Source organism: Budorcas taxicolor, chromosome 19, assembly GCF_023091745.1.
Source record: "Budorcas taxicolor isolate Tak-1 chromosome 19, Takin1.1, whole genome shotgun sequence".
Taxonomy (NCBI): Eukaryota; Metazoa; Chordata; class Mammalia; order Artiodactyla; family Bovidae; genus Budorcas; species Budorcas taxicolor.
In genome coordinates, this window is record NC_068928.1 from 61,670,942 (window position 1) to 61,698,669 (window position 27,728).

General features: G+C 44.9%; 1 protein-coding gene across 1 annotated transcript in view; it reads right to left on the reverse strand.

Annotated features, from left to right (window-relative positions):
* The window catches only part of CEP112 (centrosomal protein 112), a 320,978-nt gene that overhangs the window by 152,432 nt on the left and 140,818 nt on the right, over positions 1-27,728 (reverse strand). The window contains exons 19-20 of the mRNA XM_052658249.1: positions 21,025-21,132; positions 9,850-10,032 (exon numbers count right to left, since the gene is read on the reverse strand). Coding sequence (XP_052514209.1) covers positions 9,850-10,032; positions 21,025-21,132 — 291 coding nt within the window. The remainder of the gene's footprint in view (positions 1-9,849; positions 10,033-21,024; positions 21,133-27,728) is intronic.

The following is a 27,728-nucleotide window of genomic DNA, read 5'->3' on the forward strand; positions in this document are numbered from 1 at the left end:
GGGCTCCAGTCCACGGGGTCGCGAAGAGTCGGACACGACTGAGCGACTAAGAACAGCGCGTACACATGTCCCCTCCCTCTGGAACTTCCCTCCCCCCTCCCACCCGTCCTCCCCCCTGCATGGTACAGAGCACCAGCTGTGCTCCCTGAGCCATACAGCAAATTCCCACCGGCTGTTTCACACTTGGTTGTGTATGCTTCTAAGGAGCACCAACTTGACGGCAATAGACTACGATGTCTGCTGCCCGTCACTGAACGAGATGGAGAGGTGAACGTGCCCGAGTCCACCCCTCACTTCTCAGAGTGTGAACCAGCGCTCGGCCATGACTGGCTTCTGGGGGCCGGGACACGCCACACCCCTCACCCCTGGACCTCGGGACTTTTCTCTAACACCAGCTTTGGCAGTAATTTCTGAGTAAACGAAGAACCAACGTTTCCCACCCCCAAGCTCCCCTCATCCTGTGCACACGCCAGTGTCACTTTATCTCGACCTGTTGTGAAATGTGCCCCGAAAGGGAGAGCAATGTTTACACGACAAAAATCAGCTTTTCAGGGAGCATCTGGTGAGCATGCGCATCCTGTGTGTTAAATGACATCTTTGCAAAGAACAAAGTAAATAAGGTCCCACTTGACCCTAGGGGTCTGGAGTTTGCTTCATTAATAAATACTCACTTAAGGAGTAAGCTGAAGATGAATGAATCACCCGTTTAATTTTAACCTTTTTAAGACCTACAACTTTTAAGTCCTTACTGGAAAATTGCCTTGTTTTAAGACACTAGGCCTGGCTGGACCACTGTCTGTGTTCACTGACAGCTCCTCTGTACCACAGAGTAATAATATCAGTGGGATACACACACACACTCACACACACACTCACACACACACACAGTCCACACACACAGTCACACACACACACACACACTCACACACACACAGTCACACACACTCACACACACATACACACTCACACACTCACACACACACTCACTCAACACTCACACACACACACTCACACTCACACACTCACACACACCCTGAAACCACGGCAGCACGGGAGCTGCCCCCACTAACTAGGAAAGAGACCGCAGGCCCAGGCCACATACTTCAGCAAACTTCATTCTCTGAGGACACCATTAACTCATTCTCAAATATTGCCTTCAGGCTTTGACTTCATACCCAAGAAAAAACAAATCCAAATGAAAGGAAAAAATAACACACATTTTCAAACCCTGCAGGTCTAACTGTGTACTGTTTCTTTATGATTTCTTGGGGTCTTTCCCCAACATCTTAGGACACAAATATCCAAAAGTACTCAAGAGGTCGGGTAATAGCTTAAAACAATTGTTAGAACAAGTGATGAAAAATAATTTTCACTAAATTTTAATACTTGTTTCGATGGAAAAATATTGCAAAGTTCCACATTAATCCACCAATTAGGTCTCAATGAAACCACTTTTTATTATCCTAAAGTTTCCTTCTAATGACAATATTTGTCAAAGGTTTCCTTTCCATAAATACTAAAGAAATTTGAAAATAGGCTATTATAATGCTCGCCTCCTCCAACAGGAGTGTACGGTCTCCCAGCAGAAATGTCTGTTACTTTTCTCAGGGAAAAGCTCAGGTGTTAAATATCCTCTGCGCTGCGCGGCCAGGCGCTGACCAGCCAGCCCTGACTGAAGACACAGCAATGGTGCAACGAGCTTCAGTCGGTGGCTCTTCCAACACGTGATGACATCACCACTTGGCCAGTCATTTCCTGCACTCTGCCTTCAAGCTCTCCATCACAAAAAATTATCTCAAATATACAAGCAAAGACATCAGGGATGTCTCTTAGAGAACTGAGTCAGAAACCCAAGGATGACTTTTCCAAGACCTCAAGGATGAGGAATGACTCGTCCACCGTTCCCTCAGTGATTTCACTCACACGGAGGTGAGCAGAAGGAAGGGCAGTGTGCTAAAAATAACCCAATGGGAACGAATTTCCAAATGCGGAATAGCCTTTATTGCTGGAGTATTTTATGTATCAAAAAAAAACCCCAAAACTGAAAACCTTTCATTTTGACCAAAATTACTCTAGAATTCAGTTCAAACTGCATCAACATAAATTGCTTTTGAAGATTCTAAACAAAACACGCTTTCTAATTGCTCCTTGTATTTCTATCAGGAAAGTCTCCAGATTTGAACTTCCTAAACCACCTCGACCTCATTTCTCAGAAGGCTTTGACTAGCTGCTGCCATGTAACAGGATCCTTACCTGGATTCCTTTATGGGAAAAATGCAAACACTGAAGGCTTGCAGATTTAAAAAGCCACTCCACTGAAAGGTATGAATCACATCTAATATTTCAAATTAGTATGTGCGTATAACAGATAATTATCTATAGTAAACCATTCACAACCAATTGCATTTCGCCAGAATTAGATGTAAATTCCTAGGCAACTTTTTATAAGGATTGGTAGGTCCCACCTGAGATGCAAGCCTACTGGATTCTTACACTGGACATACCTTCTTATTGCAGTAATAACGTGGAAACCAAAAGTGAACCCATTTCAAAAAAATAGTCATTTTTCCATCCTACAAGTTCTAAACTTTGTGGGAAGGATTTCTATTCCAAATAAAACGCTAAGAAACGCACATCTCTTCAGAGTCGTACTTGTCTCAGACGGGAGGCGTGGCCACGGCTGTGACTTTGGAGAAAGACTGAAGCCACTGGCTAAGACCCGGCTTGGGTTTACATAGCCTGAGTTCTGGGTAATCAGTGCTTTAAATCTAGCAACCCATTAACAACCCAAAATTGAAAATACCGTGAGAGGATACATGGAATTCAGAGACAGTGCGCTCCGCCATAAGCAGAATGGGCAGGGGCCCTGGCTGTGTGCCCAGCGACGCTTCTAGGCATGTCACCTTGGGCGACTCGCTGTGCTTTTAGAATCTGCCCTCATCAGTAAAGGGAAATACATTTTCTGACCCAGGTAAGAAGGTAAAAACCACTTCCAAACAGGAAGTTTAATCCTCGTGGGGGGCTGGAGGGCTGAATGAGATAATTCAATGGAAAGGACCAAGCAGAGAGCTTGGTGCATAGGAAACACACGATGACTATTTGTTGTTAAGGCCTGTGTTAAAACGCACACGAGCATAAAGATTCAGTGTTGTTCCAGGAGGTACTGCTGACTAGTTACAACTCTGCAGCAGCGCCAAGTGCAGCAAATCATCGAGAGAAATGCAAATAAAGATGCAAGTCCCGGCCTGGGAACAAAGGTCTCAGTGTCTGCCACGCCCGGTGGGGTCACAGGACTCTCTTCCTTTCTCCACGTCCAAGCCTCTCCAGAAATCTAAAACCTTCCTCAGAAGAGGCTGTGAGATGAAGAAAGAGCACTGAATTAAGGTCAAGAAGCTCTGGTTTGCTAACTCTGTGACCTTGGGCAAGATAACGACCTTGGAACCACACAGGTTCTTTATGTATAAAATGAAAATAATTGGCCACGGCCATCTCTTTAGATGACTTCAATCTGAGATGCAGACACTCAGTGTGCTCATAAGCTTCCATCTGTCAGAACACGCCGTGAGTACAGACTGTGCTCCCGTGAAACCACCCACTTTCACCACTGCAGAGCAATCACCTTAAGACCCCCCGCCGTAAATATCTCCAGCACTTAATCACTATTCTTCAGGAACAATTTATATATTTCTTTAAAAATACAATAAGCATAATGAGAACAAAGGACAGATTTTTTTTAAAGCAACCATTAGTGATGCTATAAAGTCATTAACGCAAAAGGAATACTTTACATGTTATTATTTGGAAGGTTTGTCTTGAAAAGGAATATTCTTTATCCAACAGTGGAGCACATGCCGTAGAATGTGGTTTCCATGGTAACTGCCGCATTTTTAAAAATATGCACAGGACTGAAGGTGCACTGTGGAACTCTACGATAAATGGATCTTTCTTAGAGAAATCACTCTCCTTGTCTCAACCTGTCTTTGTTTTTTAAACTTAATATAATTTTCTCCCCAATGAAAACCAAGTTGAATGATTTATATAGTTTAATTATAGGTATATATGCTACTGTTGTGCTTTAAGATGAAAATAATTATAGAATTTTAGAATTCTTATGAAAAAGAAAGCTGGTGATCTCCCAGAAATGTAGCTTTACTTGAAATGGCATCTTTCCCTATTTTCTCCTAATTAAGCACCTAAGAAATAGAATTCTTACACATGGTAACATATACAATAGCACATTAGTGCAAAGATCTTATTAGTCCACAGGCCGCACTCTTAGGCTCCTCACTACTGGACATTAATAAAACGAGATCTTCGCATCAATGCATCTGTTTCTGAATATAAGAAGGACCTTTCCCCTATTTGGAAAATTCTGAATAACCGGAGTTTTTGGCATCAGAAAAAGAATATATCACCCACAGGCTTTTAAACATGGCTTAGTTGGGAAAACCTCTATTTATATCTTAAACAAGCACCTAAAGTTCCTCAGCTATCTTAAATAAAGCATTTCAATAATACTATAAAACTTCATGTAAAAAAAAATGGAAAATTTTAGCATGTGGTTTTACCCCAAGTCTACTAAAAAAGCTTTCTTTTCTTTTTGCAAAATGAAGAGAATTGTTAAAAGCGTTTTCCCACCAGCACCTCTGATGCCTGCATTGAGCATGCTGTCCGCAGCAGAGCACACTTGCTACACGATTAAGCTCAGAGTGCCCCGCCTCTGCCCCGACACATGTGGCGCGTGTATCGGGACCAGCAGTACGTGTGGGCGTGCACGCTGAGCCCTGGGCCCCCCTGAGGTGACTGCGCGTCCCTGAGGAGAAGAGGGGAGCACAGAGGTGGGGTGGCGCGAGGAGCCGCAGCCGCGTTACAGGGCTGGGGGGATGGTTGACGTAATTCGGTTTGTCTGAGCAACCAGCCCAGAGTCCAGTCTGACCCAAAGAAATAAAAATATCTGCTACCCCGGAACAAAGCAGATGATATTAGTGAAGCAGTGCTGATGATGAAACACCACTCTGGTTATGCAGGCAGGGAGTGAACCATTTTAGTGCAGGTACAAATAGCCTGTGCTCCCGAACCAAATTACCCTCTGGTTTATCATTTATTACAGTTTTCCACAGTATCAATTCAGAGGACAGAAGAATTAGCTGTAAGGAAGAGAGCAACACACCTGGAAATTAACATTAGGGCACTGACTTGTAAAGCGTTTTCAATTTCAGCCAAGTTTCTAATTTTAACACCCTAGCGATGTTTTACAAGGGTTTCTGGAATAGTCATGTAGTGACGGTATAGAAGTTTTTAAGCTTGTGACTTAAAATATGCTTTCTTATGATTCATAATATCTACAAAATTGGATATCTCAAAGCAGCTTGTGTTTTTTGATGTTGAGGATAATGACATTATCCATAAATTAAAATGAAAATTTGGCACATTATAATAAACCTGCTAATTACATTTTGTGAAAGTCATTAAAGAATCTTAAGGTTTTCCCACTGGGTTTTTTTCCCGAATGTTTTTACACCTACAGAGCGTCATCAATTATACTGGCCAGTACCTTTTATATTAAGTCCTGTATCTTAAATTTCTCTCAGAACTGAGAGCTAGAAAATAATAAGCTGGAAGGATCTCTTACATTAGATACTGAGGCTTACACGATCCACCACTTTGCCCTCTTCACTGCAGCTCCAGGCAAGCTCTGAGCTAAAACTTGCACTTAGCTGGACCATGTTCTTTAAAAGTATGGATTTTTGATGTGGTTAATATCATTTATTGCTTAATTATTATTTTCAGCTATATTTCACCTGTATAAGGTGTTTATCATAAAATGCTGCCTCAAATCCTTTTTGAAAGTGCTTGGAATACAAAGAAATTAAAATCAAATGTTTTCAACAGAAAAAGTGCCAGCCCCCTCCAAGCCCAGAGACCACATACAGGTTCAAGAATAATGCTCAGAACACACGCCTGTTAAAGTCACCCTTAGAATAATCTTTGAAGAATAATAGCCCATGCTGAATCCACTGCACACATGCACACACCCAGTTTATAAACGACATCTACTGATCTGAAGTTCTTTTCTTTTTCTAACGTGCTACACCCTCAGGGACATACCAGACTGGACACCTTATACAAGGGGGAAGACCGTGCAAATGTAAGTATCACAACATAAAGTAGCCCATTGCTGAAAACCAAAAAAAAATTCTTAATAGAATTATTAAGACATAATTGTTAAAACTGTCTACTATAAATATCTTTGTTGGAAAACTTTTTAAAGTAGAAGAGAGAAAGAGGAAATCTAGAAGGCGCACACTTGAGAATCAGCAACGGCACGTAGCCGCTCACTGAGTCAGTACGGCAAAATCCAGACGTTCTGCCTGTTACGCAGAATTGTTCCTCTTACAACCACGGTTCTCAGTTCAGGGAGTCAAGAAAGACATCAGGATGCCAGGGTCAGGCTAGACCCGCTCCAGGATGTCTGCTCTGCAGCCTGCATGCGGTGGCGCCCAGCGGCCTCTGTGTCACCTGCACCCCTCTCAGGCCTGCACCTCAACAGCCGTCCCCAGAGGGCGACACCCCCTGGGCGGGCCACGAAGGCACTCTGGCTCTGTGGGCTCATGCACACCGTTCACTCCGGCAGCAAACCTCAGAGATCAAGCAACCCTTGAGTGGTTCCAGGTACTAAAAGCACGCCAAGGGATCAAAGAATCCACGTTCTGCTTTCCCTCAATTTCAAGGGCAAACTGCAGAAATTCTTTGACTACACTGCAGTTCAAAAGCAAAACAAGAATCACATGAGGACTACCACGTGAGACAAAGCTCTCCTAAGATGATCGCGACAAAACTGTGCATCACCTTTATATTAAAAAACGTGATGGCATCAAGCAAATCACTCACCAGAGGACCTTCAGTAAGTGGGATCTGGCAAGTGAGAAATAGTTGCTAATGAGGTTGTGAATTTCTGTATGTCTTGACATCTACTGACGTCCCTCAGGGACATACCAGACTGAACATCTTATACGAAGGGGGAAGACAGTGTGCATGTTAGCAAATGTAAGTATCACAACATAAACTAGCCCATCACTGAAAACCAAGGAATTATGATAAAAATATATGCACAGAATAATTAGCTCAATGCACCAAATAAAATGAGAGATGGTAAACTGTCCTCAATGGTATTACTGTATCTTGTCGTTTCTCTATAAAGCAGAAATTGCTAGAGTAACAACACACTGCTAATAATTATAGAGCACCTTCATGAAAGGAGCTCCCGGTTGTCATGGTTCACCTTGAGGCAGATGTCTGTACTTTATAACACTGGTTTTCTTATTAGTACACAACATATTACATGTTCAAAAGGAGCCAAAAGTAGATTTTTTCAGTACATTCATTCAAGAACCTGATGGATGAAAAGCAGGAGACAAAGCTGCAGCGCCGCAAACAGAGAATGCCCTGGCGCTCTCTGGGCTGAGGTTCCAACCTGTCCTTTCTACAAAATGGCCTCCACAGCTGCCGACCTGCACTGAGCAGCCAGCGCCTCCCCGGCACAGACAGAACACCGCGCCGCCGACGTCTGCGGCCGGCCTGCGGCTCCCGCATCAAACCACGAGGTGGCCATTTTGAAAAAGCATCTGCTGTTCCTTAAAACATATGGCACTTTGGGCTTTTTTTGAAATTTATAAATGTAGTTCAGAACCTAAAAGGTATTATACATTATTTAGACCACAATCATGAAAAGATCTATTTGGAAAATTTAGGACGTACCTGAGGAAACCGAATGAATAGCCCCAATAAATAGCCAAAAATGAATACAAGTTGTTAGCATTTTGGTATATATGATTAGATGTTTTAAAATATAGCTTACTGACAAGAGTTTTTTTAAAAAAAAACATGTTCTCTAAAAACAATTTAGTATAGCTTCTGCAGAAAAATCATTTTTCATTTTGATCCAGAATGCATTTAGCCTAAGTTTCCATTGCTCCCTTGCATTCCTGGGACAGCAATTCCAATTATTCCAAGACAGACAGAAAATGTGAGAAATACGGTCATATGCTACAGCGTTTGAGGAGGTCAGATTGATACTTCAATTAGAAGAAATTCAATTGATGACATTGCTATACTCTCCCCATGGCTTAACTGTATCTAATGATTCCAAAATCTCCCTTTTGTTGTCACTGAATGAACCGCACCCTACACATGGTAGATACGACATTCGCAAAACCACAAAGATTCCCTCTAAATTTGGCCTCCGTTTGTGTTGGCTTTCCACAACACCACGAAAATAGTTAGAAGTTGGATAAATTAATGTGTTTCATTGTATCAATTACTCTACCACGAAACAGACCCTACACTGACTCAGAACTCAAACACCTTCTCAAAGGAGATGACGGTGAGGCTTCCTATCACCTTCGAAGGAGGGTGTAAGTGTGAAAACATCGTTAATAAACTAAACTGCATGACTGACCCTCAAAAGGCCAGTGTGTATCCTATGAAGGCTCTCATGAGGTCAGGGCAGAAACACAGCACAGGTTGATTTCGCAGGAACCACCCGCCTATGCTGGTCCCATAGCTGCTACAGTGACCACCTCTTAGTTAACAAAGCCCACAAAGCAGATTCACCTGATTTTCCGAGAAATCCATATTATTGACCAGGAGAAAGCCTGTGCTGAGTATATTCATAGTGCCTCCATCGTTATCCAAAAGCAAAAGACAGCTCAAGGTCAAATGAAAGCGATCAACAGCTCCTATTCTTTGCCTCCTGCCTCCCGCCCTGACTCGAGTTCTAACACCTTACTTAATCAGTAGAATTTGTACGTTCAGATAATTATAAAATTGTTTAAACACATCTTCAAACAAGTAGAATGTCTATCTTGTTTGCTTAAAAATTATATTATTTGGGGAGGAATGTATCTGAAGAGAAGCTTGTGAGGGGTGTGGATAATATGGTGAGATTTCAGTGGGAAAGGGGTATTTAGACCTCGTGGATGATATGGTTTTGTTAGAAGAGAAAATTATCTTTTTATTGTTACCAATTGCTCTTCAATTTTTCTTTAATGAAATTTCACAGCGACCTCCCCAAGAGGACACACTAAGGCCTTTGATTATATATACCCTAAAGAGTGTATCGTACCACAAAGAAACACACCCAATAAGATTTTTTTTTCATCTGAAATTTATAAAGATAATTTTCCATGCTGACAGTGCACATTTCATCCATAAGTTTGAAGAGTCAAATGCTACCACAGCTGGGGGTTATTCTGCCAAATGGCTTCCAACAGGGACTACAGAGATGAGGCTGGGAGGCGTGTGCATGTGCGTGTAGGAGAAAGCGGCAGACCTGGTGGGAAACAGCCCTTCTCTGGAGGCATTTTTATCAATTATCATCTCAGCAATCTAATCAAATATAGAGTCTAAAGGAAAAAAGCAACACTAGGAAGGAAAAGCAAATATTAAAACAGCTGCTTGATTACCTACAGAGATTAAAACAAAAAGCAAGGAGTGAGGCTGATACATTTCCTAGGGATTTGCTAAGGCTGAGGGGAGGGGTAAGGGGCAGATACCTTAAAAAAAAAAATCCATCATGAAAGGAACTGAGACAAGATTATAAAAAAGGGGCCAAGTTATAGCGCGCCATGGGATTTTTAATCTGGCTACCTGTGGTTTCTGTAGTTAAAGCCTTATTCATCCCCCCAAAAAAGGGGGGTGGGGAGAAAACAAAAAAAAAAAAATCACATTTATATGTCGGGTTTGCAAATGATCAAATAGCGTGCACCAACAAGAATAATAAGAAAACATGAAACGCTGATGACTGTTTAAAAATGGATACCCGCTTCATCAAATATCATTGGTAATTACCTGTGAGTCTCGTTTCTTGAACTCTTGGATTTGATTTTCGTGCTCCATGTTGGCAGCGCGGAGCTTGTTCTCCAGGTTTCCGACTTCCCGTTCGTGGTCTCGGACTAGGCTCTCCTTCTCCGCGTTATGCTGCTGTAATAGGTGCGTCTTCTCCTGTTCATGCTCCAGCTTCAGCTCTACTATCTGATTGGACAATGAGGACAGTTCATCAACAGAACATCCTTGTCGTCATGACAACTCATGGACAGCTTAATTTTTCTCCAATTTGCCCAAGTTGAAAATTTTATTTTTTGCGTCATCATTCCCTCACCCTTAAAATACTCTCATTGGGTGGGAGGGGGGTGGATTTTATCTAACCTCCCGATATTCAAGAGTTGGGCATATTCAGTAAATCCTTCTGCAATCTATTGACACAAATGCCTGAACATTGAAAAAAAAATTATGTTGAATGCTAGGTATCTCCTCCCCAAGAATTTGGGTATCACTGACCAGCAACGGTTGAAAATGGTTAACAGTCAGCACGCTTTGCTTTTTGCTTAAATATATACACGTACAAACAGCAATTAAATCGGTCTGTTTTCTTTATGGTTTTCAAATAAAAGATCGAAGCTAAGTACGCATCTGGATTATTGTATATACAGTTGTCTTTCTTAAAATAAAATGATAAATCTCAAAGCTCTATTATCTCGTTGTCAGCCACGGGACACCAACACAAACAGATGTGGTGTGCTCCAGGGGGCACCTGCTGCGCCGCCAGCCCGCGCCATGATTTCATAAAAAGCACGCCATTCTCAGGGTGCTTTCCCAGTCCACTCCACGCTGGAGACGGTGACCTTGGCTGGTCTGAGCCGCGCCCCGCTAGACTGAGTGGCAGCCGGAGACCGAGGGCCTGGTCGCCGCAGCTTTGATACTAATCCTCCGGGCCGCACACAATGGCACCCTACCTGGCCCGCACACTATAGCCGGCCAGGCTGCCTTTGAAGCAGGTGCTGAATGGGGACTGCAGGACGCCAGCTTCCCCAGTGAACTCCAGGCCACACAGCTGCGAGGAACAGTCACTTGGATTTTTCTTCAGTTTTGGTGGATTTCAGGGGGAAAAACTGCTGTTATCGAGAATATGTGGCGTTATATTCGGCGTGAGAATCCATCTTCAAAAAAGCTAACAGTAGGAGCCTGCTCCAAATCAATCTAGTTTCCTGCACTGAATCACCAGACTACCTTATCTTAAAGCTATAGCATTCATTTCTCCAGGCGTGCAGCCTACACCACACTTCAGGAGCTATTTTCTTTGGAGATTTAACACTCTCATCTTCTAATTGCAAATTAAGAAACAGAATGCAGATTAAAAGTGTTTTTAAATGTAGGTTTCAAAACAGTGTTATTATTGTTATTTTTCTTTGAGAGTGGGAAAATAAATGATCAACTCCTGGTCACTCATTCATTTTTTCTACTATTTAGAAGAAAGTGTCCTAATTATTGAATACACATACATATTGAACAAGACAGCATATAAAATAATATGGAAATTTTTTTATTTTGCATCTGAGAACAAAGATGCATGCTAGTGAATTTACATCTTTTAAAAATGACAGATTTTTCTTTCATATTATTCCATTATAGGCAATAAACAGAAAAATATAAGTATTCTCCTTATACACTATGCCAAGTGGAACAGTTTTCTATGATTATTTAAAATAAATGTGCATGGTTGACTCTGTGAGTCACACAACTACAATGTTAATCCCAACAAAAAAGAGAATATAAAATTTTATTGACATTACTGCATCATTTTCAGGCAGCCAAGTATATGAATTATTGAGTTGGGATATTTTTAGAATAGTCTTGGACACAGTATTATTCCTGCTCAGTACTATACTATCAAGCATTATAATAATGAAATTATATATTTTAGTAGAAGATTTAAACATGTAACAAGGAAATCACTTCAGTCACTCAGCCCTGTCAGACTCTTTGCGACCCCATGAATCACAGCACGCCAGGCCTCCCTGTCCGTCACCAACTCCTGGAGTTCACTCAGATTCACGTCCATAGAGTCAGTGATGCCATCCAGCCATCTCATCCTCGGTCGTCCCCTTCTCTTCCTGCCCCCAATCCCTCCCAGCATCAGGGTCTTTTCCAATGAGTCAGCTCTTCACTTGAGGGGGCCAAAGTACTGGAGTTTCAGCTTTAGCATCATTCCTTCCAAAGAACACCCAGGACTGATCTCCTTTAGAATGGACTGGTTGGATCTCCTTGCAGTCCAAGGGACTCTCAAGAGTCTTCTCCAACACCACAGTTCAAAACCATCAATTCTTTGGCGATCAGCCTTCTTCACAGTCCAACTCTCACATCCATACATGACCACTGGAAAAACCATAGCCTTGACTAGACGGACCTTAGTCGGCAAAGTAATGTCTCTGTTTTTGAATATGCTATCTAGGTTGGACATAACTTTCCTTCCAAGGAGTAAGCGTCTTTAATTTCATGGCTGCAGTCACCATCTGCAGTGATTTTGGAGCCCCCCAAAATAAAGTCTGACACTGTTTCCACTCTTTCGCCATCTATTTCCCATGAAGTGTTTGGACCGGATGCCATGATCTTCATTTTCTGAATGCTGAGCTTTAAGCCAACTTTTTCACTCTCCACTTTCAATTTCATCAAGAGGCTTTTTAGTTCCTCTTCACTTTCTGCCATAAGGGTGGTGTCATCTGCATATCTGAGGTTATTGATATTTCTCCTAGCAATCTTGATTCCAGCTTGTGCTTCTTCCAGTCCGGCGTTTCTCATGATGTACTCTGCATAGAAGTTAAATAAGCAGGGTGACAATATACAGCCTTGACGTACTCCTTTTCCTATTTGGAACCAGTCTGTTGTTCCATGTCCAGCTGTAACTGTTGCTTCCTGACCTGCATACAGATTTCTCGAGAGGCAGGTCAGGTGGTCTGGTATTCCCATCTCTTTCAGAATTTTCCACAAGGAAATAGAAGGAGCTAAAAAGTTCTACTCAAATCTGATTCTCAAAAGTCTCAAAAAAAAAAAAAAATGAAGGGAATGGGTGTGATTTAAAATTGATAAAAAGCAAAATATTTAACGATACTCTAAGGAAAAGTAACTGATAGGCCTACAATTAAGGCAGAAGAATAACAGAAGTTTTCCCCCAAGAAAAGACGTGAGACCGGGGCTGGCTGAGGGGGACTAGCAACGGTGCAGCCACGCTCCAGGCTCAATGGCCAGCGCCCCTGCACAGAAACACCGAGCTATCTGAGGAGTTCCAACAGGCGGGACGGGATCCTGCTCATGTTCACATTTCAGTTCATTCATTTTCAAAACCAGGCACAGATGAGAGAGATAAAGGCACCTGAGGCCTAAAGAGAGCTGTTCATAAACTGAACTGTTCAAACAGTCTGCTTTTGTGCCAGGGCCTGCTGCTCAGTGAGGCTGGTCAGTGAGCAACCTCAGGGCTTTCTGAAGCCTTTGCAAGTGAAATAGCTCAGTCCTGACTGCCCAATCCAGTGCTGCCTGACCAACTTCTAGACGTCATAAGCCCTTTGGTTTCCTCACTGTCATCAATTTCAGGCAGGGGGGTCCTCCCTAGATTAACAGTAGAGTCCAGGAGAAAACCCCTAATGTTTCAGGAACATTTAAGGATGATATTCATAATGCATCATCGAGGTGGATTGTGTTAAAATTCAGCCCAGCCCCCAAGTGTAGATACATGTCCTTGGCACGTGGGCACGTCTCAACAGTGAACTGAAGCAGCGTGTCCCTTCACCTGGATCTACTGCACACGTCTAGCTGACCACAGTCATGTTTAATGGAGTTCACAGTAACCAGGAGGTGGCATGGCAGGGACTGTGTGGGGGCTGGGACAGCAGGCGACATCCGCAGGGACGGCAACAAGTCTCAGCAAGGTCTCCGTGTCAGTGCTCCAGGGGGAGGGGGCCCATCATCGAAGACCTCTGTGCTCACTGAGTGATGGGCCTGGAACTGGCTGGGCATGAAAGCAAACTGGCAAGTCATCTGGTAGCCAGTTCTCTGTGATCCTGGACTCAACAGCAGGGGCTGGGTCTGGGAGAGAAAACTGCTGTATTGCGTAGAAATTGCAACGGTGACTCACAAGGAATTATCAAATAGGAGACCAAGAAGGATGGTGCTCCACCCACGATGCACCCCCGCACACTCTGGCAGGGATTCTGAGGCCCCTGAAGGCACAGACCTCGCCCTCAGACTGGATCCTGCCACAGTCTGACCACGGCCTCCTCCCTCCACTGGAGGCACCACACAAGTGCCTGGGGCAGGAGCACAGGCCAGGCCTGAGAGACCGGGCCGGGCGGGCTGGACGGCCAAGGCTCTGAGGGTCTCGAATATGGAACCCTGAGTTCTGGGAACTGTTCGACAGCAAGCTCAGTGCGAGCAAATGCTGCCTGTTGCTGTTCAGTCACTCAGTCGTGTCCAACCCTCTGTGACCTCCTGGACTGCAGCCCGCCAGGCTCCTCTGTCCACGGGATTTCCCAGGCAAGAATCCCGGAGTGGGTTGCCATTTTCTTCTCCAGTACTACCTGAACACCTGTTAGCAATCTTATATTATTAACCTTTAAAAGACAAATGGGATGCAGAAAGTCATTACTTCTCAGTACACGTTACATAGAAGATCAACTGTCCCAGTAATATACCTTCAAGTCAGAAATCCCAAAGCCAGAAGAGCAAGTGACAGACACAACAGAATGACCCGACGCATAAAAAGGAGGAATTACGGTGCAAAATATGAGCTGAAATGAGCTCAAGGTCACCCGACGACAAACCACATCTGCAAGCCTTGGTGTGCGATGAGCTGCAGCTGCAGGAGGTGGGAAGGAACGCCCTCCCTGTGCTTCCTCGAGGAGGAGGAAGGGGAGTTGCCAGCTGGGAGCCCTGCGGAGAGCCGCCCTGCAACACAACCATCTCCCCTCCCGGGTCAAGTGGCTGCAAGCGTGAGAGCCCAGAGCCTGGAGAGCGTCAGAGGTCCCGAGCACAACGTTCCTCTGACTCCAGGGGTCCCCCAGCACCCCGATGGCCGCTGCTCAGCCGCCGCCTCCACCGCTGACGCCGGAGGGCAGAGGCGCGGCCCCGCTCTGCCCCTGCACTGTCTCGGCTGCTGCCCCCGCCCTACTGGCCTGGGCTCATCAAGGCGCAAAGCCCTTCCTGCCACCGCAGGGGCCAGCTGTCGGCCTCCATCCAGCCTCCCGGCCGGCGACGCCCACACAGCTGGGGACCCAGGTGCTCATCTCCGGCCTGCGGCCCAGCTGCGCACAGCATGGGAAGCTGCACCCACCCACCGCCGCGCCCAGGCTGCTCTCGGCATTCTCGCTGTTTCCTCCCTCTGGTGCCCATGGCTAGCTGTCGCTGCGTCCCTAGCTCAGTCCGGGCGCTTCCTCTCTGTGAGTCAGTGTCTGTCACCACTGTTTGTCCACCTGGTCGCTCAGCTGGAAAACCCGAGTCCCCTCTCCTTCACGCGCCATTCCACATCACCAGCAAGCCTCGCCTGTCTAACATCTACAATGAAAGGACACGCTCATGTAGCGGGCCCTGCACTCAGATGCGGTGTTTCGCTGCATCTCCGCGCGGCGGTCATGGCTGCAACCTCACACTTCGTCCTCAGGCTGGGGGGCCGTGGGCTCTCCACCACCAGGGCAGACACCGCCGTGCACACCGCCACATCGAAGCACCACGCCGTGTTTGCACGGAGAGGCTGCTCAGTAAACGTGAATTAAGTGATGGAGGACAGGATTTGAGCTCAGACGTTGAAGGAGCCTGGACAGTGGGATCATCGCTGAGCCATTTCACTACTTAGGAAACGTTTTTCTAGTATCATAGAATAGTTTTTCTATTGTATTCAACTGCAGAAAGCACTCAGTTGCTTCAGTCGTGTCCAACTCTTTGCAACCCCATGGACTGTACCCCACCAGGCTCCCCTGTCCATGGAATTCTCCAGGCAAAATGGCATGAGTGGACTGCCATTTCCTTCTCCAGGGGATCTTCCCAACTCAGGGATCACACCCGAGTCTCCTATGTCTCCTGCATGGGCAGGCGAGTTCTTACCACTGTGCCATCAGGGAAGCCCCTTGTAAAATGAGGTATCCCTAAAGTAAATCATCTTCATGTGACGGTCACTGAAAAAAACCACATTCATCTTTGCCCCCTTCAATCCCACTCGAGGGAAAGGTGCCATTTGTATGAACCTAGACAATAACAATTCCAAGCCAAGAAAAGGTGGGGGAAAAGGGGTGGGGCGTTAGGCACTTCTCACCAACAGCCAACGCGGTTCTGCGAGCTGGGCTCCCAGCACATCACAGTCTGAACGCCAGGATGCCAGGTGCCTGGAGGACCCATCTGAGCTGCACAGCACAGCTGCACACCTGGATCAGGTGGCTGTGGAAGGGAAGAACTGAAAGCCCAGGGTCTGCACTTGTCTTCATCACCACCTAGGAGCCCAGTGACCACAACTGGGGCTCAAAGCTCATTACAAACTTAAAAGAGGATAACCGAGAAAGACGGACTTTTTTAAGAGAGGATGATAAGGTGAGCAATAAGACAGAAAAACAGGGGCATACTAGACATAGAAATTAATAAATTACACAGAAAGCCATTCTGAAGGATTTTTAGGGAGACCTGCACATCCACGGTCAGTAACCTCACCTGAGGCCTCACCTCCCGACAGAAACTCTACTGAGCTGCTGCTGCCAGAGCAGCCCCCCATCACCCGCGCCATTTCAGACAGCTCCCGCCCGCCTTGGCTCCCCTGTCCACCTGATGCCTTCAGTGTCAACAAACAGTGTTCTCTCCTGTCGCAGAGGAAGCCCTCAGGAGTCAGAACACCCTTGCTTTCCGACTGCAGATCACAGACCTCTGTGTCTGATGCCCCCGCCACCGACAGCCGAGGCCCAGCCCTGCCCCCACCCGCGGGTGCCGCCCCCCCGCCCCCCCCCCCCCCCCCGTGCTGGGCCCCCTTCCCTGTCTCTGCCCTCACTTTCTGCTGTGTCCTTTCCCAGTGGAGACTAACAGTCTGATTCAAAACAGGTCCATGTTTTCAGGTTATATCACCTAAAAAATTTCGGTGATATTTACAGAGAAAAACTGGGAACAGCATGCTGTTTCTAGAACATCTCAACTGATCTTCAGATGTCCCAGCTGCACTCTTATCTTCTATAATTCCTGGCTTGTCTTTGCTACCAAAACATTTTGTTCCGAACAGTGGTGTCGTGTAAGGACTGGGCTGTCCAGTGTTTTTAATCATCCTCAACAGTAAGTGTTTATTCTTCCTGGAGAATCTGGCCACTTGTTTATCTGTTGAACTGCATTTCCCTTTAAAGGCTTTGCAGGGAAAAGAGAAGATATAAAATATAAGATTAAAGAATGATATGTTGGAATTGCCAGAAAAAAAAAAAATCTCCACAGTTCAGGAAATCCTAGCATGCCTGCTTTGTTGTTTGTTTCCAACTTGAGTGAGGCTTGTGAAGACAATCAGAATGGTCTCTCTGTTCCAACGGGTCATACAGGAAAGAAACAGGAAATCTTGATGAAAGCTTGGGCTTCGCAGGGTATTTGTGTGAGTGTTTATCCCACGTGTTTGATGTTGTCTCTCCACATCTGCACACTTCATGCCTGCATTTGGGCTGAAATGTTTTAAAATACCACTCTGCTTTTTTCACTTCAGTACAGTTCCTGGCACTGAGCTCTCTACGTGGGAGGGGCTCACGAGTCGCACTGAGTAAGGAAATTGAGGCCCAGAAGGCACCAGTCATTCATTTCCTCTGGATGCGGGCTCCCTCATTATAAAATGTGAGGATTAGACCGGATAAGGGCTTCTAAAACTTTTCCACCAAAGCATCCCTCACAGCGGCGAAGATGAATAGTAACCCCCCGGGATCTGAGGGCTCAGCCTGGAGCAGACTTTGCAAACTGCAAGTTGCTTTGAAATGCCCTGTTTTATCCTACAAAATTCATGAGAACTGTACATTTTACAAAACAGGAAAAGTCTCTGTTTGTTTTAATATGAAAGTTACCTCAATAATAAAACCACTTTGCTTTCCCACCAAATAATCAAGTGAGTCCAACACTGTAAGATGCAGGCATCAGCCCCTCCACCCCAGCACTCACGCACCCCAGGGGTCGCCTACCCAGGCCTGCGAAGCTGGGACTGGTGGTCGGCATGTACATCTCCTTCCAGAATGAAACACTGCACCCACAACACTCAGAACAGTAAGACAAGATGACGGGAAAGTTGTCATCCTTGCACTTGAATGGCGGGCAGAGAAGGCAGGCGGGTGTAGAAAGGTGTGTAGGTAAACGACTCGGAGCTGCCTGCAGTTGTCCAGAGCCACACGGGGGGCCAGGGTCTGATGGAAGGCGCGGACAGTCACCGATGTTGGACCTGGAAGGGACCCTCTGCCCCCAGCACTCAGGACAGTCACCTCCACACACTCAGGAGGGAAACTTACTTTCTCACGAGACAAACGACTGCACATCGGGATAAGCCTTTAGAAAGAACAACCTTGAAACGATTCAAAATGTTCCCACAATACCATTCACCCAGAGGCTCAATTTCTGTCCCTAGACACCCCGGGGGCTCTTATCGTGAACAGCACAACTCAAGTTCACGTCCACGTCCAGCCCTGTCACCTGGTCACTGGGCGGCCCCTCTGGCCAGTAAACTGCCCACATGAGCTCAGTCTCCACGACTGGGAGACAATGGAGCTGCCTCTCAGTGCGACTGTGAGGACGGGAAGGGGCTGGTCTGTGAAGCAGATAGAAGTGGGGCTGGCCTGGTGTGTGTCCTCCTGATGGCACGCTATTACAACTACTGTGGGGCTTTCCTGGTGGCTCAGCTGGTAAAGAATCCTGGAGTCAGTCCCTGGGTCGGGAAGATCCCCTGGAGAAGCGAATGGCTACCCACTCGACTATTCGGGCTTGGAGAATTCCCAGAACTCTATAGCCCATGGGGTCGCACAGAGTTGGACACGACTGAGTGACTTTCACCACACAGACCAACCGTTAAGACTTCCCTATTACAGGCCTGGAATTTAAAAATACATAACATGCAATGCTCCCGAGTCTCATCCTCTCTTGGCAAATATCCTTACTTCTTGAAATACGCCTCTGACCTATCCCCACACATCCTTAGTTCTGGAAACTCTCCTTTGAACATGTTTGCGATTTTCATTATCCTGCTTAAAACGCAGTGACCAGAACTGACCTACTCCTCGAGACCTGATAGGAGGACAATCCAAGGAGACTACCTTTTACCCTCCCCTGCTCCTCCTCCCGAGCTCTTCCTCTCTTTCTGATCACTCAGAGCCGGCCTCCCCCGCACCCCACAGAGGCTCTGGTGACTGGCCTTTGGGCCCCCACACCCCACAGACGCTGTGGTGACTCTGGTCACTCAGAGCGCGCTTCTGCCCCGCACCCCACAGTCGCGCCCACAGTGGGCCACCACCCCCCGCCCCTGCTGCCCAAGGGCCCCGCCCATGGCTGAGTGAAGCCCCGCCCCCGGCCCCGCCCTCCCCACCCCGCCCCACCCCACACCCCCATGGCCCCTCCCACGGCTGAGAAGCCCCGCCCTCCACCCCTGCCCGGCCCTCCAGAGTCTGTTTGGCTTCCCCTTGGGGAACATGGTGGTGCTGGCTCGCGGGGACACGACTCCGTGCCTATCTTTCCTCATAATACACTTCCAGTGTTAAATCGTCAGCGGTTTGGAGTGGTCAGGGGACTACCATTCTGGTTGATAGAATTTTCAGCTTAAAAAGGGGTTTTTAAAAAGTTTGTATATTATCAGGTCAATAAATGTTCTCCTAACACGTCCAAGCTCATAGTCCTGCCTCATAAGTGACTGTGTTACAACCTCACCAGAGCCATGACAGGCTTAGAGAGGTGCACTAGGCCAAAAATAATCCCTGAGTCATGCTTCCGGGGCTTCCTGGGGATGATAACTCTGGCCAATCGGAGGGATGATAACTGGCCAATCAGTAAAGACCAGAAAACTCCTGCAGCCAATAAGCCCTTGCCAACTCTCTGTCTTTGTCCTAAACCTATAAATACTGCTGTAATCCAGGGCTCTGGGCTCTCTTCAAGACTCCACTGCACTGGATGAGACGGGAGCCCTGGCTTGAGCTAGAAATAAAACCCCTTTATGCTTTTGCATTGCTGTGGACGTCTTATTCTCTCAGTTTTGGGGACTCAGACTCTGGGCATAACATCTGGAAGCTTCACTCAGCAAGGGTGCTGATGATTAGCTCACGACACAGGAAGAAGAGGAACAGGCTAAATCTGCACTGACCTCAAAGATCTTTGAGTGGTTTTCCAAAAATTCCTATTATACACTCATCAAACATCTATATAATTTCCTTTTTATGAAAATGAAATAAGAAAGATGGATGCAATAGTGTATGGATTCTATTAATAGTATGAATCCTTTAAATAATTGATCAATTTTCCTTATTAAATATTTTTGACCAAGACTATAAAACACAAAAATCTGGTACAGCTTCAAATCTATGACTCCGAGAAAAGCCTTTGAAGCTTAACAGTCTTTCAAAGGAGTTTATACCAAATTTATTTTTACCCTAAAAAAAGGGACTGTCATGTTAAAAAGACTACCACAGGGTGGAAAGTAGAGCATGTAGAAAAGAATCAACCATCTAAAAAATAATTAACATCATTGTTTGAATATTTCTGTCTGATTTTCAAGACTAAGGATAATTGGGCCGGAAAATGTAAACATTTTTCATGACTCTTAGTAGATGCTACAGAAATTTTTTTGGCCAAGTTAACTTAAAATGCCACTAGCGGTATACAAAAGTGCCAATTTTACAAAACTTTTGTCAACTTTAGATGGTACATCACTTTAATTTGCATTTTTATTAACACCAAGGCTGAAGATATTTCTACATGGTCATTTACTCAATTTACTTCTTATATATCTTTCTTTCCTTTGCCAGTTTATTTATTGGGACATTAAAGATTTTCTTATAATCTGTGCTACTTATTTATATGCTAATTATTTTATTTGTTATAATTCATTAATTTAACAAAGGGAATCACTGTCTATCCTAAGTGTTTTTGCCGTGTAGACGCTGTGCTAGAGGGGGGCGTGTGGCGGAGACGAGCGCACGGCAGCCCCAGGGCCTCAGGCCGACGCACCTGCTGCTCGTATCTCTGCTTGGCGTCCTCCAGCTGCCACAGGAACTCCTTGGACTGCTTCTCACGGAGAGACTTGGACCGAGTCAGGTCTGCTTCCACCTTTTCCATCTGCAGAGTATAAAAATCAAATATCAAACTTTCAAGTGACAAATGGCATCGCATATTTTTGTCAATTGCACATTCATTAAAATGATGGATTTTCAACACCTCACGAATTGTAATGCTGAATTTAAAGATGATAAAATGGTGACAGGTGTGTCCACTTCTCTTGATAGGTTTTAATAGTTTCAAATCAGGGAATTTATCATTGGTATATAGTTGACTAAACTTTACTGTAACAATAATATTGTGGTAGAAATATGATTTTGAACATCCAAATACTTACTCAACACGGTTTTATCAAGGCCTTGCTGTGTGCTGAACGGGAGAAAATATCTGCAAACCATCTATCTGAAAAGGGACTTGCATCTAGAATATATAAAGAAATCTCACAACTCAACAATAAATGGGCATCACTCCACGGGAAATAGATGGGGAAACAGTGGACACAGTGTCAGACTTTATTTTTTTGGGCTCCAAAATCACTGCAGATGGTGACTGCAGCCATGAAATTAAAAGACGCTTACTCCTTGGAAGAAAAGTTATGACCAACCTAGATAGTATATTCAGAAGCAGAGACATTACTTTGCCGACTAAGGTCCGTCTAGTCAAGGCTATGGTTTTTCCAGTGGTCATGTATGGATGTGAGAGTTGGACCGTGAAGAAGGCTGAGCGCCAAAGAATTGATGGTTTTGAACTGTGGTGTTGGAGAAGACTCTTGAGAGTCCCTTGGACTGCAAGGAGATCCAACCAGTCCATTCTGAAGGAGAACAACCCTGGGATTTCTTTGGAAGGAATGATGCTAAAGCTGAAACTCCAGTACTTTGGCCACCTCATGCGAAGAGTTGACTCTCTGGAAAAGACTGTGATGGTGGGAGGGATTGGGGGCAGGAGGAGAAGGGGACGACAGAGGATGAGATGGCTGGATGGCATCACGGACTCGATGGATGTGAGTCTGAGTGAACTCCGGGAGTTGGTGATGGACAGGGAGGCCAGGCGTGCTGCGATTCATGGGGTCGCAAAGAGTCGGACACGACTGAGCGACTGAACTGAACTGAACTGAACTGAACTGAACTGAAATGAACTGCAGTGAAACCCAATTTAATATTGGGCAAAGGGACTGGAAGACATGCCTCCAAAGAAGATACACCGATGGCCAACAAGCACATACAAAGATGCTCAACACCACTGTCATCAGGCAATTTCAAATTAAAATAGCAACCTGCACTTCACGCCCACTAGGATGGCTGTAATCAAAAAGCCAGACGATGACAAGGATTGGTGAAGATGCAGAGAAATCAGATCCCCACAAGCGCTGGTGGGGATATAAAATGATGCAACCACAATGGAAGACAATTTCACAGTTCCTCAAAAGATTAACCATAGAGATGATACAGTGAACCCACATGGATTCCATAAGAACCAGGAATTCCACTCCTAGGTGAGAAATGAAAAACATAATCCATACAAAAAACTTGTATTCAAATGTTCATGGCGTAACTGCCAAAAAGGAGACAACCCAAACGTCCATCAGCTGATGAATGAACAAAATGTGGCATATTCATACAATGAGACATTATTCGGATGAAGTACCAACACACGTTGCAACACGGATGAATCTTGAAAACGGTCTTCAAAGTGAAAGAGAACAGGCAGGAAAGGCCATGTATTGCACTATCCCATTTGTGTTAAATTCTCAGAAGAGTCAAACCCACAGAAACAGAAAGAGGACTAGTGACTGCTAGGGTGACGGGGCTGGGGGTGGGGTTTTTCTCAAGTGCTGATAGCTGCACGGCTCTGTGACTATATCGGAAACCACTGAAGCATACATGTGGCTCGGCAGCTTCCAGATTCAGCGATCAGAGCTCTAAGGTGACCAGCACAGGCTCTCAGGCCCGGGATCAGCTCTGCTGAGGAATGTCTAAGGCAGGCACGGTGGAGGACGTGGGTTTCGGGCATTCTCTGCTCCAGCGGGCGCTCTTCGCGTCAGCCCTCTACCCAGAGGCCTGTGGCTTGGTCCTCGGGAGCCACCCCTGTGGCCTGGATGCCTGGCACCTCCCCAATGGCTGCGGCTACTCACGAGGCAACTCCGCTCCTCTCTGTTGGAAAGCCCTCCACGTGTCTCCCATCCAGCCTTCCCTCTCCAAGGCTGACTCGAGCCTCCTCTCCTGGCGGAGGGGTCTGCTCTCTGATCCACAACTGACAGAAACACCTTCCTCTTACTGAGCTCTGGGAGCAAGGAGATGAAACCGTTCCTTTTCCCAGCACATGGTGCTTTTCTCTAGAGCGCAGGAGTGTTTCAAATTGCAAGCTTCGTTTACTCATCTACACAGTGAGCTCCCAAATAAAAGAAACTATGACTTACAATTCTGTTGTATCTTAGTTATTCATTAATTGCCACGGTGTGCAGAATAAATACATATTAAATTCTCAAGGATGAACGGAGGGCAGACAAAAGCAAAACAGAAAGGAGGCAAGAAAGGTAAATCAAGGAGAGAAGACCTGGTTTATTCAGTGCTTTTAAGACAAATCTTCATATGAAGTTGATTTTTGGTTCTTATTCTACTTTAGCATAGATTGAGTATTACAACTAACAATAATTATTAAAATATTTTAAATGTAATTAAGAGCTTTGTATATGCAACATTTATAAAAATAGGATATCTTCCTTCAAAAAAATTATCTTCTATAATGAAAATAGAAAACAATTTAAAGCACGTGAAAGACCGCTTTCTTATACTGAAACATTGAGAAAAATTCAAAGTGTTACAAGTGTTATTTTATACTGACCGAAAATGCAAGACCCCACTCCATTCTCCTTCCACAATTTAGCCAAAATAAACAAACAAGTCTTGTAAAACACTTGAAGTTTGTGTAGAAACAAGGTTTTCAGTTGCCATAGATACAAAAGATTCTGCTTACTCATACATCATTCCATATTCCATTTAACTTCAAGTGGTTAAAGCTACTCCTTCACTGGGTAAACGGCTTCCAAGAAAGCTAAGTGTAGAACTTGGTGATCAAATTAGGAGCAGAAAAGGGCTCAGGTATGTTTCTGTGAATGTCTAACGTTCACGGGTGATGGAGAGAGGTGTACGCTGGTGTCTTGAGCGTTACTTGAGCTCCACGAAAGAGAACATCTGAGCATCCAGACCTTAAGCAACACCAGCGCTCTGTTCCCCTCGGGTCATGAAACGTTCAGGAACAGGCCGCGGCATCGGCAGCTCAAAGATGTCAGGGCTCGGGTCTCTGCAATTCAGCCTCCTGTGATGGCCCCAGAGTGGTTTCTGCAGTTCAGAACCGCCCCCCTCTCCAAAGGGTGGGGGCGAGGGGACAAGGGTTAAGGGTCCATAGCAGCTGCTGAAAACCCTCTGAAGGGGCTTTCCTGCAAGCTCCTGTCAGGAGCCAGTACAGTACGCTGTTTCCATCTCATTCACTGCGTTAGAAGTTCTCTGCGTTAGAAGCCACACTCCACCTGCAAGGTGAGAGACTGCCGATTTAGAACTGTGTCTAACGTTACCCTAAATAAACTCAGGGCTGTGCTGTATTAGTGAGAGACTAGGAATGGACACTGGACCAGGGTCTAGCGTTTCTGTCAGATGTGCTTGTAAAAAGTCACTGTTCTTTCTCTAGTCAAGTTCTGTTGTGTTGTTAGGGTCTGAGTAATCTGACATATATAATTTAGTAGAAAATTATACAAGTCTATAGACATATACAATTCTGCTGTATTTAATACATATTTAGATAAACTATAAGAAATTGTCCTTCAGATATTGTCAGATATGTATAGATAGATGGATGGACAGACAGATAGGCAGATAAGACAGATACAAATGGCAGCAAGACAGATAAACAATTATCTGCTTGACTAAAGATTCAGTAGAAACTAACATCCTCGACAGAGAAAAGCAGCGGGCGCGTGCCTGGTGCCTCTCCCCTTCTTATCTGTCTGCAGCAGTTCTGCATCAACCCTGGATGCGGATGCTTCATCCAGGGCCTCCTGAGTATGGCAGCATTTACTGACCTGGCCCTTCTTTGCCTGCTGTGCAGCAGTACTTGCTTAGACATGAATCGGGGTGATCATGAAGTGTGTGTCTACTGTCGGTCTCTTTCCCCTAAAACACTGTTCATCTTTGTGCCACAACTGTACTGTATTTATGACTGTAGCTTAATATTAACCTCAGTATTCAGCAGTGTTTATAAGTTCTGGTAGCATAAGGTTGCCATGGTTGCTCTGAGCTGTCTGATTTTTATGTAGATTTTAGAATCAGCTTGCCAGTTTCCCTCACTCACTCCCCTGCCACTGGCACCGCCCTCCCCCACCCTCCCCACCCTGGCAAAAAGCATTGCTAACGTTTTGAGTTGATTCTATAGATTAATCTGGGGAGAACTGACATTTTTACGGGTTTTCCCGATGGCTTAGCTGGTAAAGAACCCACGTACAACGCAGGAGACACAAGTGAGACAGATTCAACCCCTGGGTCGGGAAGTTCCCCTGCAGGAGGAAATGGCAACCCACCCCGGTACTCTTGCCTGGGAAATCCCTTGGACAGAGGAGCCTGGGGGGCCACTGTCTGGGTCGCAAAGAATCGGACAGGGGTGGAGCGACTAAGCGTGCACACACAGTGTGGAATTAGAAGGGGCTAAACCAGGGCAGGATCAACAGGAACGGAGTGAAGAAGATGAAAACATACTTTAGGACATCTTTATAACACTGAGTCTTCAAATCCATACACGAGATCCACCGCCCAATTCGCCCAGGTCTTCCTTGGTAGTAAGTAAAGTTTCACTTATTACTGTATTAAGCATTTAAGGATGAGAGTTAAGGTTTCTTTTAATTATTGTTTGATTTCTTTGTTTAATTTTGTTTTTCAAAACCAAACATTTATCCATAGACTTTGGAGGTTGACATTTGGAACTGATTAACACAATGAGCTCTGTCTGTTAGAATACTTAAATATGCTTTGAGAAGTTTATCTCTGATACCTCATCTCATTTGAAGACAAAATTTTTCAAATGCTGAAAGCAGAGACAGATTTGCCCATTATCATCAGAAAGTAGCTGAGAAAAAATGCTTCTATTTGTATTGGATATTTTTCTACCTTCAAGCTGGTCTAAAAGGACCTTATTTAATTACATGAGCCAGCAGGGCCCTCAAAGGACAGGAGGCCGGACAGTCCGTATGTCGAGTCTTGTCTCTCAGTCTGTTTTGCTATCCATCTATATTTATAAAAGCACAGATGTATTCAGATGACATTCCTCCTTCCTTGTAACTTGAAAATGTCTTCACGAAGCCAACAGCAGCTATGAGATGATGAACTAAACGCAAAATCCTTTAGACTGTAAGACGCTGCTGATCGGTTTCAAACGTACCAGCACCCAGAAGCTACCTCGCTAGTCAAAGGCAGGGTTTCCGAACGGGGTTTTCACAGCAAACCGTGGGTTTTCCAAGTATAAAGCTAATACCTTGTAGCTGATGGCTACAAAGATAAAGGAACAGAATTTAAAGCCAGATATTTAGCAGCAGCAGCCACTTAATGAGAATGTATTTTCAAAAGGAGCAAAATTAACTAGAAAAGTCAAGTGGTTGAGTGGAAGCCCCAGGAGGAAGTGGTGAGCTGACGTTCATTCAGTGGGTTTACAAGATGAAAAAGTTTCACCTCAGAATTTCTGCCAATACTTCAAAAGACATAGCTGTCTTTTTCAGTCATTTATTTGTTTCACAGAGAATAGGTAACTACAGAACCCGATTTCTTTCTAAAAAATTCAATTATATACACATATACAGGAATAATTCTAACAGTAATACATTTTCACAATTAAAATATGTATATTTTGCACAACTAATTGCTGACAGCTAACATATATAATGGATTTCACCACTGGAGTAAAAATTAGGTTATTTAAGCGTCTTAAATGAGATAAAAAGTTCTTCACAGTGAAAAAAACGTGTGAAGCAACTTTTTTAAAAAGTTAAAGTCTGTTCCATTTTCCCTCATGGGCCTCATTTTTCAAACAGCAATTCACTTTCAAAAACAAACTCAAAGCTTTTTTTAATTCAAATTCCCATTGTCCTCCATGTGCAGCACTTTCCAAGTGGAAAAAGATGCCCTGAGCTCTCCTGGCGTCTACACAAAAGACTTCAGTGAGAAAAGAGCAGTTCAAAACAAAAACAAGACAGGAAAATATAGGCTGTGGAAATGTCCAAAAGCAGCGTGGATTCTCCAGCTGATGACTCTGCTGATTGACTTTCTTTGAGAACTTGAGCCACAGCCACACTTTTTAACCAACTGACAATCTGAAGTGGGGGCATCCAATTTCCCATGTTTTGACAGATATATTGTATTTACTGCCTGTTAAAATTCGTTCTGTGAGAACTGTCCAATTTGCTAGTGAGCCTGGCTGTACGGATTCCTTTATAAGTGGGGCTGCTCCATATTATTACACTCACCCCAAAGGTGCTTTCTGTGTTTCAGAAACTCAGCTGCACTTGGCAAAACTATCTGTCACTGCAACCACAGCAGAGCTTTCTTCCAACAGAAAACAAGCAGAGCATTGCCTGCTCGTCTGCTGCCGTCATCACGGTTTACTGAGTCTGAATCCGG